The 13,320-nt window shown below is 41.0% G+C and overlaps 1 protein-coding gene across 4 annotated transcripts in view; it reads right to left on the minus strand.

Annotated features, from left to right (window-relative positions):
* The window catches only part of nsd3 (nuclear receptor binding SET domain protein 3), a 76,162-nt gene that overhangs the window by 3,260 nt on the left and 59,582 nt on the right, over nt 1-13,320 (minus strand). For 3 of the 4 annotated variants that reach the window (XM_078565604.1, XM_078565603.1, XM_078565602.1), the window contains exons 16-22: nt 10,258-10,466; nt 9,591-9,703; nt 8,230-8,499; nt 7,765-7,881; nt 5,506-5,647; nt 4,741-4,847; nt 37-241 (exon numbers count right to left, since the gene is read on the minus strand). In XM_078565604.1, the coding sequence (XP_078421730.1) occupies nt 37-241; nt 4,741-4,847; nt 5,506-5,647; nt 7,765-7,881; nt 8,230-8,499; nt 9,591-9,703; nt 10,258-10,466 (1,163 nt within the window). The remainder of the gene's footprint in view (nt 1-36; nt 242-4,740; nt 4,848-5,505; nt 5,648-7,764; nt 7,882-8,229; nt 8,500-9,590; nt 9,704-10,257; nt 10,467-13,320) is intronic. The other variant, XM_078565605.1, reaches the window with a different exon arrangement.

Consider the following 13,320-nt stretch of genomic DNA (forward strand, 5'->3'; position numbering starts at 1 on the left):
GCAGTGTATGTACACTGCGAGATTATTACTGCTTACCAAATGGTGGTTTGGTCAAGTTTAGGCATGAGAGATGATATGCTTTGGGGCAATCCTTCTTATCACACATCACCAGCTCGCCTCCGTCACAGCAGCGGTAGCAATAGTCCTCATGCATTTTTCTGACATCTATTTTGGTTTTACGTTTCTTCATCTTCTTCTTCGCATTTTTTGCCTTTTCTTCATTTGCTGTTGCAGCAGCAGTCTGGTAAATCCAAGAGGCAAAAAGCAGCATTTCAGTTTCATAAAATCTCTTCAGCAAGTGACCAATTTTCTTCAACGAGTCACCATTTATAAAAATAATGTCTGCATTTCCATTTTCACTTCTGTTCAATGAACACCTCACAGTCGTTGGTTGTCCAAACTAAACTCTTCTAAAGTAAAAGTTCTAAACTGGAAAAGGGCAAACTTGAATGGGATGGGAGGGGAACCAGCCAGGGTAAAATGGAACAAAAAATTGACAGGAAAAACTGTAACAAAACAATGAGTTGTCTTTAAAAAAAATATTTCAAGTACAAGCTACACTTATTCCAATAAAGCTCCAAAGGTAAGGGAACCAAAGCCCAAGCTCTCTAGATGACAATGGAAAATCCGGATATGCAGAAACAAACAAAAAAAAAAGAGATAGTGCATGATGCCTGCATGATCAGGTGAATTCTTCAGAAAAGAGCTAGGCCAAATACCCCAAGTTGAAAGGGGAAGTGAAGAGGAAATCATGACTGGCAAGGAGAGAATAAAAGAATAGAATGGCAGTTGATATCAAAGGGAACCCAAAATTTTCTACCACTCAGCATGTAAATATTAAGTGGATACTAAGAGGTAGGGACAAAGATGGTGATAAGATGCTTGGTGGCGCAGGGAAAGGCTAGAATACTCAACAAGTACTTCCTTCGATCAGTGTTTATGAAGGAAGAGGATACTGACAAAATGTCAATAGAAGCAGAGATGGTAGAGGTAATGGATAAGGTGAAAATTCATAGGAAAGATGTTCTAGAAAGGCTGGCTATGCTTAGAGTGGATAAAATGCCTGGTCCTGATCACTGAGCAATCTGGGATGTAAGCTAAGTGGGAGTTCAGATAGCATATGGGTTTGCCATAATCTTCCATTCCCTCGATATATGGGAGGTGGCAGAGAATTGCAGAGGGACAAATGTGAAACCCTCAGTGAAGGAAGGGTGTAACAACATTTCTCGTAACTACAAACCAGTCAGTTTAATATCTGTGGTGGGCAATAATTGGTTGTGCGGGAGGGGAGGGTGGCAGGGAACATCAACAGGCACTTGGAGAGGTTTGAGTTAACTAAGGAGCGCCAGCACAGCTTGGTAAAAGGCACATCGTGCTTGACTAATCTAATTCACATGTCTTCAATCACTAACAGAGGAAGTTAATGAAGGTGAAGCAATGGATCTTGTCCATAAGGATTTTAAGAAAGCCTTTGACCAAGTACCCCATATATGGCTGCTTAACAAAACTGATGCTCATGGAATAGGAGAGTCAGTGTAAGCCGCTATAAAAAATTGGTTTAAGGACAGAAAACAGCAAGACATGGTAAACAGTTATCATAGTCCTGGGATGCATCTGTAGAGGGTCATGATGAAAGGTTACAACCTCGCACACTTAACTCTGTTTCTCCCTCCACAGATGCTGCCAGAACTACTGAGTATTTCCAGCACTTTTTTCTCTGAAAGAGGTATACAAGTTTATGACAGGTTTAGAGAGGATACACCAAGACAAGTTCATGGTACAAGGACTAGGGGACACAGATTTAAGGTTTTGGGCAAGAGTTGAATGATGTGGGGAAGATTTTTTTTTACACAATGAATGGTAGTGGCCTGGAACTCTCTGCCTAAGAGGATGAAGGAAGCAGAGATGAAGAATGATTTCCAAAGGAAACTGGATGGGCACTTAATGGAAATAAACTGCAGGGCTATGGGGATAGACCAGAGGAATGGAATTGATTGGACTTTTCTACAAAGACAGCATGGACTCGACAGGCCGAATGGCCTCCTTCTGTGTCATAATGACTCTACAACTTGATGACCTCTCTTTCTTTCTGCCTGCCCTCCTGTCCACTGATCAGTTGACTGTAGATAATGAACTCTCAAGCTGGTTTCACAATTAGCATGAGATGATCTTGGCCAAGATGGGGGCATTGCAAATGTTACATTTGTTTCTCACATCCCTAAGTTAGGGAATGAACACCTGCCAGTGTTCAAGCTCTGGACAGCAATTCGTGACCACACCAAGCCCCGCCCTGCCCTCTCCTGTTCAATGTGCTAGTGTCAGAGCACAAAGCTAGGCTCTCTTCCCCTCCCCATCTGTCCATATGCAGGGGTGTTTTTGGCCTTTTTTTTAAAAAAGTGGGATCTGGCATGTTTCCCCAAGCTCTCAGTTTGAGACATCCAATTTAATAGTAACTTTCAGCAAACTCATGTTATGATTAACTCAGGAGGTTAGTTTATTTACATTCAAACCTGGGGGGGGGGCGGGGGGGGCGGCAGGGGAAGGGGAGTATTCACAACCACACACACACACACACACAGACAGTAAGGGGATAGAAAAGAGGAAAATTTATAACTATGGGCAAGAACAGTAAAAAGAATCGCAGAAATGAATATTAGTTCATATGATTTCCAGAGTCCAGGAAGTCCAAGTCCAAAGGGCGTTTCCTTCGTGACAGAGTTCAGTCCGGGTGAGTTTCTGGTTGGAGACAACAACATGAAAATCCTCGTCAACGTTTTGAGTCCTTCAACGACTCTTCAATGCTTGAAGAGTCATATGGGCTTGAAACAACTCTTTCTCTCCACAGATGCTGTTAGACCTGCTGAGTTTATCCAGCATTTTCTGTCTTTGTTTCAGATTTCCAGCATCTGCACTATTTTGCTTTTATGAAAATCCCTTGTAACAGATGACGCTACAGCACAATGGGCTTTTTATGCTCAGGCCACTTGGGGGGCATTGATCAAGGATTTTTCAAATCAAGTAGGCTTTGGGGAGTTGAGAGATGGTGGCTGCCTGCTTGGCTCGCCAGGAAGCCTGCTGGAACTCCTCCCAGTTCATGTTAAAACAGCAGACTGAGCTGTGAGGCTAGAAATACAATATTAAAATAATCCAAATGGCTCGAAGCATGGGGTCATGTGACGTAGCCCATTAATGAGTTAACTGCAGCCTCGCAAGCAGTTTCTGTGCACCTGACTGAAATCCATTGTTTATCTTAGGAGCAAAATAGTGGTTGTTAACACTTCCTCAGGTGAAACGAGTTTTTGATACCTGTTTTTGTTATCATCCCAGCTGAGGGAGCCAGTTCGTCTGTTAGTCATCTAGTTTTGCAATTATAATGTGGTCTTACAATGGAGTGAGAGATTCCACAAAGACGGGAGTGGAACCCTTTTGTTCTTCTAGTCTCTGTTGGAACCTTCCAGAACAAATGGCTCATCTTGAGTCATGTACCTTGCAGTAGCCATTTTGTGGATCAGCAGGAGTCCATTTTCAAATAGCAAAAAAGAATCAAGTTTTGATACCGACAGTTTTGATTTCTTTTCATGTCTTATTGACATAACAAATCTAAGAGTCTGATGAGTCAGTCTAGGTTTAAAGCATGATGAATGCACCCTAGGGCATGGTACCGATCAGCCACAGAATGGCAACCCAATAATGCACCAACTTCTTCATGAGGTGCAGAAAACTGATTTAAAGAGGAAGGGGAAGCTTGAAATCAAAAACAAAAGTGACCAAGGTACGTATCAACAATGGAGTACAATCGAGGCAGCAGTGTACATATGTTAAGCAAAACTTAACTGATAGAATAAACAGCAGCTTCCAATTTTGAGCAACATAAAAATGCAACATGCATACACTTCAGATGATATTTAATATGCTGTAAACACAGCTCAGAGCAAATTTTCAAAAATTGCGCAGACGTGCAAAAATACACAAAATTCAACAGTCCACAGAATCTACCGCATCTCCTTGGTTAGCTGAGCCTGTGATACTGGTTGAGATTGGGAGAGCAGAAAGAGAGAAAGAAACAAAGCAGAGGTTAAACAACACCATGGAACTACAGACCAATGTGCACAAGTGCCTTTGGGGAAGAAGGCAAGAAAACGCCAAGTGTGACAATCAGGTAGGCTTCTCCTGTCTTTGCTCTGCCTGTACTTCAGTTTCTTGCAGAAGAACAGCAGACAACTTGTTGCTAAAACAAGGAAGCTCAAAAACACACAGAAACATGAAGCTGAATGTTGCAGCCTATCAGAAAGAAAGATTATTTTATGTGTGGACACATTCCAGCAAATGGCAAATCTGTACCATGGAAAGGAGACACCTTTCCTCACTTGTTTAAGCTCCACATAATTAACCACAGGGAAATCACTTTAGACTTGATGATAATTGATGACTGATGGCATTTTTTTTTGCCACCACTATGTGCATGCAAATTGGCTGCCATGTTTGTCTAAGTAACACCACTGTATTTTGAAAAGTGATGGACTGCCTGTGAAGCATTTGGGGGTGTCCTCTGCTTGTGATAAGCAAGTTCTTTCTTCATCAGCCTGGACTAATGTGAAAACAACCTGCTCAAAAATATTTCCCACCATCTCACTTTTCCTTTTTTTTAGCTAATCCCAATGATAAATTACTGAAATAAATCTCACTTGTTACAATCGCACATGTCACAGAGATGCCTGATTCAAACCTTATGACACTCACCTTTGGACGCACACCCAGATACCCACTGCAGTTGGGAGCTCCACACTTACATACTGTCTTTCCATTGCCCAAACAATCCAAATTATAATTGAAGGTTAGTTCAGATCCTAAAGGTAAAATAAATGGGCATTATTTCAACAAGTAGTTCCCACTCTATGGGGGGCAATCTATTTAGAAGATAAAAGACATGAAACAAAAAAACCAGGCTTATATTGTTGAAGATATCGTAACTCAAAAGTATAGCAATGCCCTGAAATGCCACCCTACCTTGATGATTCAGTAAAAATACAAAGGAAGCCAAAGTAATATTTTGCGCAGTGAAACCAGTTTGCAACAGCCTCCTACAATGGTACCATTTAACATCTAGTATAATGCCTCGGAGTTTAAAATCACATCATGTAATGGGAGCAAGTAACATGAACAATGTAATATCTGCCAGTATCTAAGCAACTCAATTACCACTTGGTTAATTGAAAGGAATCACCTTCAATGGACACTGATATGCTGGGCAACAAATGGAAATCATAGTGTTCCTTTCTATTTTAACAGTCTAATAACAGGAGGCAAAATAACCTCACCTAGAATGGAATGAAATTCATGTCACTGCGGCTTCTTCACTCGTTTCTGGACACAGTGACTCAAGGTATTAAAATAAATATTCATGAATGGATTTTCAAACCAATTTCATAACTAGTTTCCATAATGCAAACTAACTGCATCGCATCCAGTTCTAATAAAGATCCCTTCACTCCCACAAACTCTCACCTGCTCGTACGTCACAAAGTGCAAAGAGCCCAACACGCGTATCACCGTTCACCATCCATTTCTGTGTCTCACAGTTTGGATTACAACTATGGTTCATGAAGCGGGAGTAATTGCCTTTGGGCCCAGCGTCAATGATCCGATCCTGGAAAAACACAAATTTAACATTTTGTTTCTCTTCACCTCTTGACTGATGAGAATCCTCTTTATTCCTGAAGCTTTTCCCATTTAGAGCTCACAGGAAAAATATCCATCACAGTGAAAATATCCAGTTTATGTGTGAAGGATCAACAAGGACAAGGATCTGACAATACAATGCAACAAGCTTACAATGGCCATCTTAAGACTAAAATGAAAGTAACTCCAGACTGTTCTTCATTTTAAATGTGAGCTTTCCTTAAACCATACAGAATCCTTTTTCTTTGATTCAGAGCTTCATATTGTTTGCCAGCAAAAGCATTAAGATGGACACCAAGGAAAAAGGTGCTATATAAAGTTGATATATGATAATGCCTACAATAAACACAATGCCATTGCCAATAACAGTGACTGCTGTGAAGAAAGACAGTCATACATGAAGAAATATTATCAAATAGCAATGTCTGCTCAAGCACCAAGCTGGTCCAATCAGGATAAGACTTTAATTCTTTATCATGAGGAGCCAGCAATTATTATCACTTGTTGCTTCTCAATACTATCAGCTGGAATACAGACATAGGCATGGCGCTCTGAACAAGGTGCCAGATGATAGGTGGACTATAAGGTGAAAAGAAATAGGAGGAATAGGTCATTCGGACCTCGGGCCTGCTCCACTTTTCAATATCATGGCTGATTCGATTGTAGCCTTAACCCCACTTTCCTGTCTGCACCCCATAACCCTTGAATCCCCTGTAGCTCAAAAATCTCTATAACTCAGCCTCGAATACATAAAATGACAAATGCTCAACTGCTCTCTGGGATAGTGAAATCACAAGACTAACTCTCCTCTGAGATAGTCTTAAATGGGAGACCCACATTTTTAGACTGTGTCCCCTAGTTCTAGATTCCCCCACAAAGGGGGGGGGGGGTCATTCCCTCAGCATAAAGCCCCCTCAGAATCTTCTATGTTTCAATAAGATCACCTCTCATTATTCTGAACTCCCATGAGTTTGCTTGCTCAACCTTTGCTTGCAACTTGCTGAACCTTTGCTCATAACACAACCCCCATCATCCCAGGAATCAGACTAATGAACCTGAAGTTAAGGCTTCCAATGCAAGTATATCCTTCCTTAAGTAAGGAGGCCCAAACTGCACACAATTGGTGTAGTCTCACCAATGCCCTGTGCAGTTCTAACAAGACTTCCCTTCTTTTAAACTCCATCCTCCTTGCAATAAAGGCCGACATTCTAACACAGACACTGCAACATCACAAGGCCAGAAGAACACATTTCTGGGCAAATGAGTGCAAACAGCCTCCTAGTTTTGAAGCAAAAGCAGCTTTATGATCTTCCAAGCTATTTTGCTATTCTCACTCATCACTAACCCCTATGCCTTTCATTATTCATTCAGCCAGAATATCACTCGCTAAATTGTGCTAGGTTCTTCATCAATGCCATTCAGGATGACTAAAAGGTGCACATAATCCAGTGTACACTTCAGTGAAGAACTGAGGGTGCACTGCACTGTTGGAGCTGCCATCCCTTGGATGAGACGCTAAACCAAGGTCCCATCTGCTCTCTCAGGTGGACATATAAGGCCCCATGGCATTGTTCAAAAAAAAAAAGGCTGTGGAATTCTCCCTGGTGTTCTGGTCAATATTTATCCCGCAACAAACTTGATTGAAAAACAGATCACCTGGTCATCTTATTGCTATTTGCGGAAACCTTGCAACGCACAAATTGGCTGCCATGTTTCCTATCTTGATATAGTGGCCACACTTCATAAAGTTTTTAATTGGCAACAAAACACTTTGGAATGGCCTGAACTTGAGATCAGCACTATGTAAATGCAAGCCTTTCTTTTCTTTCTTCTTTTGCAAAATAAATTTGCACAGAGGCTCCCTCTTTGGTAAGCATTCTCGACTGAGAAGCACCAGGTCTCCACTTGATGGCTCTCACTGAGGACACAATCGCTGACATGGGACCTCAGAGTAAGTGCAAATTGCCACCTTTACCACTCAATGATCTACTGTGTGGGAGCCCCAAATTGTCTTTTTCCAATCAAGCCTTCATGAGCACCACAAAAGTAACAATTGCACTGAGTATAAAGTAACTGCTGCCTTACCTTGGTTAAGGTCAACAAATAGAAATTGGTAACGTTGCTTTCGTGAGCATGTTTTATGCGGTTTCTGCATTCTTCTTCATCAATTAATTCACCAACATACTCAGTCACGAATTGACCCTACATGCAAGAATGACAAATGAAAAACATGTAAAGGTGTTTTAAACACGCATCCCACCCACACAGTGGGTGGGATTTTCTGCACCTGCTTGCCACTAGGATCTTCCGGTCCCGCCACAAGTCAATGGACTTCTGGCTGGGGCACCGCCTCGCCCTCGGCGGGTCCCGCCCGCAACGGGGCTGGAAAATCCTGGCCAATGTATTTCCTGGAACATCTACGTCAAGTTCAGCAAGTTTGACTAGAAATACATCTCTATTCAACTCTGTGGATGGCACACAGAGCCTATACCTCTCTAATGATACAGTCATTCTTTGCAAATTGAAGAAAGCAAAGTGCAGAGAAGTCACCTTTTTAATGTCCACTTTAGTACAGAGGCCCCAGCCACGTGCTTCTGTTCTTACAAGCTCTGTCTCAGGGTATAGGCGTTTGGTGAAGCACTGGTTCTGGCACCTTTCTCCAGCTGGACAGACAATCGGGTGGCACTCGTACATCAGGATTCGGTTCAGACATTCTGAATCTAGTCCACAAGGGTTTTCATCAGTGGGCTTACAGTTACACCTTGGGATTTCTGACAAGTCAGCAACATGGATCTGTACTTTCCCAATTGGTTTGTTTGTCTGGTGTGGGAAAAAGTGTTATATTTTATTAGAGCATATACTTGAACATTTCAGTTTTCTTGTATTTTAACAACTTGTGCAACTTCACTTTTAAACAACAGCCAACTTACCACTGAGATTCACAAAAACTATAAAATAAGTAAAGGGGGAAGAGTTAATTCACCCCTACAACTGTCAAGATGGTAATGAAAAACACCAAAAAAAAGAAAGACTGTAAAGTATATTAAAAACAAGTCAGTGATCCTGAGCCTTGCAAATCAAGAAACCTGTGGTGTGACTGTCTATTGTATTGTGCGGATCTAAGACAGGCCCAGGATGGGAGAGGGAATTTAATTCAGCACTGCTCCTTATCACAGTCAAAGCTGAAAAGTGACCCTGAGGCAGAATCATAATGGGCCACAATTGCTCCTCTTTCTCCCAAACAGTGATCAGAAAGCATCTTGGGTTCTGAAGACATGTCACAACAATGTTGGTGGACACACATTTCATAAGTTAGCGCAACATTCTCCTGCTTTGTTTAAGGGGGCCACCAACTACTTCAAGTGCACAGGAACATATCCATGACAAAAAAGCAGAGAGAGGAATGTCAAACTATCACCTGACATATTCTTCCTGAACATCGCCAGCATTCATTTCTAGCTTAATTGCTAGGTTCATGAGAAGAACGGTGATTATTGGAGACTTGGGGAGTCAGCACTCTGAGGGACTGTACCCCAAGTGACATCCAGGGCACCAAGGAGGGGAGCAAAACAACAACGTACAGAAACAACGTGGCATCCGACTGCGAGACGTTCAAATAAAATTCCTATTTATTTTCAGTGAACAAAGTTCAGACTCGTCAATGGACCCATTATTAAAAAATGTAATAATTGATGAATGTTAAATGTCATGTTATTTCAATCTGAAGAGATAAAACTGTACGGTGGAGGCAGTTCCTGCTTCATTTGTACATCTGAATGTGGCTGCCCAGAATTAAATAAGTGAAAAATTATTTTTAAAAATTACTTTAAAAACAATTTCTTCAGAAAAATCATGGAAACAGTCTCAAGTGCTGCTGGTTACTTTTACTTTTCATTGTTGACAGAACTTACTTTAATGAATCTATATGCTGGTGGCTTTCTTTCGTTGCGTTCATTTTCTAGTGCTTCCTTGCTCTCTTTCAATAACTTTAGCTCTTGGAATCGTTTAGCAGCTTCTTCCAGTGCTATGAGTGGCAGAAAGCAACATTTTTATTTGGGATGAGTTTCTCGTCCCCATGCTATATAATAGCCACTGCTGAATTTAAGGGATTGCTGCTTTAGAGCTACTCACTAGCATTCTACTGTTGTTACTGGCACACAGCTAGTTAGCTCCAATAATGATTCAGTTTTCAGAAAGTCAATAATTATTCAACAACAGCATCCAAATTCTCAGCAAGAAAATACAAGCAAAATTCAAAAAATCATGCACTTAAGCTCCTCCTTGTCAACCCAAGCAGGTTTCAACAGCATTCTTTATGCAAAGAGATGAAAAACATTCTATGGAAGTATCTCCTTTCCACATGAGAATTGACAGGTTGACCAGGGACAGCTTTCAATGGCTGTGGAAATGCCTTTAAGCTGGAATACTTCATTACCTTACAGCAAGAGCTTAGAGCAAGGAAGCAATACAAAGCAGCTAATAAATAAGTGATAAATGTGCAATAGTTGTATTTAAGGCTGCAGGCTGTTCAGTTTGCATTAGGGAAAGACAACTCTGCTTGTATTCTGAAGATTTTACCTTTTTTGAAAATCTCATTAATACCACCAGCACGCCCGTCGGACACGTTGCCCTTGTCTCCTTCTAAGTAAGGAAAGACTCTGCCCTGATGCACCCAATAGTAATCATTCGATCCAAAGAAACGCACAGGGAATTCTCCTATATGGTGCTTCATTGCTTGAATGTTAAGTGGCACAGATTTGGGATTACAAACCTCTGCTGGCCACCACCTGAAACAAACATCAGGGTAAGGACAACTGCAAAGAAGCATGGGTCATCAGAACGTCACACACAGCCAACAGGATGGCACAATGACTTATTAACAATCTCATGAATAAGTGCTTTTACCAATAGGAGTGATTTCAGAAATATGCACTCTTTCTATAACTATGAATGGCTGTCATTAACCCAAAATAGCAGAAAGGAAACATGCCATGTAAAAAATCTTGGAAAAAGTGGAGCATGCTTTGAATCTGTCCAGCAGAAGAGCTCAGTTGCATTGTTCCGATTGGCTGAATTTGAATCTTCACAGGAACCAAGCAGAAGTACTTCACCGCAATCCACTTATCTAATGCTGTCATCTCCTATGCCTTCTCTACTCCCATGTTCATCATTGCCAAGATTACCTCAGTGTATCCCTAACTGCCTAGATATATTTCCAATCCTATTTCCTGCAGCTTCTGTTCCTGGGTTAAACTCTCATCCAAGTCACTTACATATGTACTTTGTGCCTTTGGCCCTCCATTTGTCACACCTTTTGCTGCTGTTGATTTGCTCAGCCATTACCTCACCTTCATCTTTGATAGCATTCTCCTGAGCAAATCTGTTACTGTCTCACACTGGTTATAGCCCCCATATTCACTTTATCAAGTCTTAAGGGATGCTAACATGAATCTATTTGCTAACTGGATGAGACATCCATCATCAGACCCTGCTTGACCACATCCAGTCTCAGGCCTCACTCTCCTCTGCCAAACCATGCAGTGGATGAGCAGGGATTTAAGAGGTATTCACAGGCTCCGGAAAGGTAATGGAGGTTTGCTCAGGGTGGTAGTTGGCAAAGTCAGAAAGTTTGAAGGTGGAATAAAAACAAAAAATGCTGGAAATAGCCAACAAGTCTGCTGGCATCTATAGAGAGACGAACAAAGATAATGCTTCAGATTAATTTTTCATCAGAAGCCTTCTTCAGATGTTTGAAGGTAGGTTTTTTAGGAGCAAGGGTAATATTAGAGTTTGCAAAGGGGCAGGGACAGTCTGAGGAGAGAGAATTATTTACACAAGTCAGTGAGCAGGGGGGCCAGGAATAAAAGTCGGGAGGCCAACAGTTAATGAGTGAAGGGAGCAGGAGATAAAACTTCCCCTGAACTATCCCTTCTTCCATATTTCGACCTTCACCTCAACATTGATCAGCAGACTTTCATGTGCCTAGGCACTGGCTTTGCAAAGTCCCTTGCTTAACATTTCTGCTTTTCCACTGCCCTCTCTTCCTTTATATCCTTTCTTAATACCCAAAATATTTGACCAGGACTTTGGTCACTCGTTCAATATCACCTTTGGCTGGTTATGTCTTTTGACATCTGAAGCACAGTTTGAGTCATATTGCTATGTTAAAGGCACTATATGAAGGCAAGATGATTGAAATTTGAATCTCAAAAATGCTTTTAAGTTCATCATGGAACCACAGTGTTGCAGCAGAGAAGGTGGCTCTTTGACATTACAATCAGAAATTAAGACCACTGCCTCTTTCTCTCTCCAGGAAATCACATCTTCCTCTGCTCAACATAACTGTCCAATTCAGCCCTAAAATCATGTCATGGTTTTGTTTCAGTTCACTCACTGGCAAAGCATTCCAAGCTCCCACTATGGTCAGAAATGCTGCCATCACTCCCTGTTGACTTCATTCTCAAAACACATATTGTGCAACAGAAGATCCAAACTAGACTTTCCTGTGGAGACTTTTTCCCCCAAAGTTCATCAACTTTCAATGAAAAGAGAAAAATTATTGCCACATTTTCATGCAAAGGCAGTTTAGTACAAGAAAAACACATTGATATTACTGCTTTCACAACTAAATATGTTAAAAGGACTTTTTTTTTGAGAACTGAATTCATAGCCAGAGATTTCTGTCAAGCAAGTGTGATGAGTATAAAATTTGAGACGTGTCCACAAATCAATTTTATGCTGTTCGGACTGTTAGCCAAATTTTGAAGTGCTGAAATGTGCATTTTATCGATAAAAGGTCGTTGACCTGAAGCATTAACTCTGCTTCCCTTACAGATGCTACCTGACCTGCTGACTATTTCCAGCATTTTCTGTTTATATTTTATTTACACCGGAGATACAAGTTTAACATGTATATCTGTTCTGAAATGGTGGGAAACAATGGCATCGACATAAACTACCAATTCTACTAGCTCTACAGCTTTCTCTGATGTGGCAAACAAATTGCTTGTTGATGTTCAGTGTACTGTCAGCTTAGCTACAGCACTCTTGAATTACACTGCAGTTTAAGGCAATGGAACAGGACAATAATTTAATAAATATAAACGATGCAGAAGGGGTGCGTCATTAAATTGCCTTGTTTATTTCAAATCAGGGAGCTAGATCTGGCTTTGCTTTATGGTATGTGTACAGGTCACCCACATCAGATTGACACTGACCTTCAGCAAAACCACCTTCTGAATACACCACACATATTGTCAATGGACAAAGGGCCCATTTTTCATAATGACACACAGATAAGGGGACAGTTCCCTTCAGTGCAATCCAAGCAATTGCATCCTCACAAAGACCTCAAAACCCATTCAGTTCCAAAAGATACAACCTATTCTATCTTGGTACTGGATCTGGAGACATGTTTAAAACTTGCTGATGAATTGGCTAGGAAATGTTCATGACTGCAGTATTCATTTTAAATGATATTCAGTCACACAAATCAAATTGATCATTTTTTTTTCAGCCTAGAAGAGTTAACAGAAACATAGTGGACACAAGGTGCTTCAGTGGAATTGTACCCAAACTTTTCATAATTGTTCTCAGTTCTTATTTTATGTTGCCATTTATGACTATATTGTTTCAAGGGAT

This window comes from Cetorhinus maximus, chromosome 20 (genome assembly GCF_964194155.1).
Source record: "Cetorhinus maximus chromosome 20, sCetMax3.hap1.1, whole genome shotgun sequence".
Classification (NCBI taxonomy): domain Eukaryota; kingdom Metazoa; phylum Chordata; class Chondrichthyes; order Lamniformes; family Cetorhinidae; genus Cetorhinus; species Cetorhinus maximus.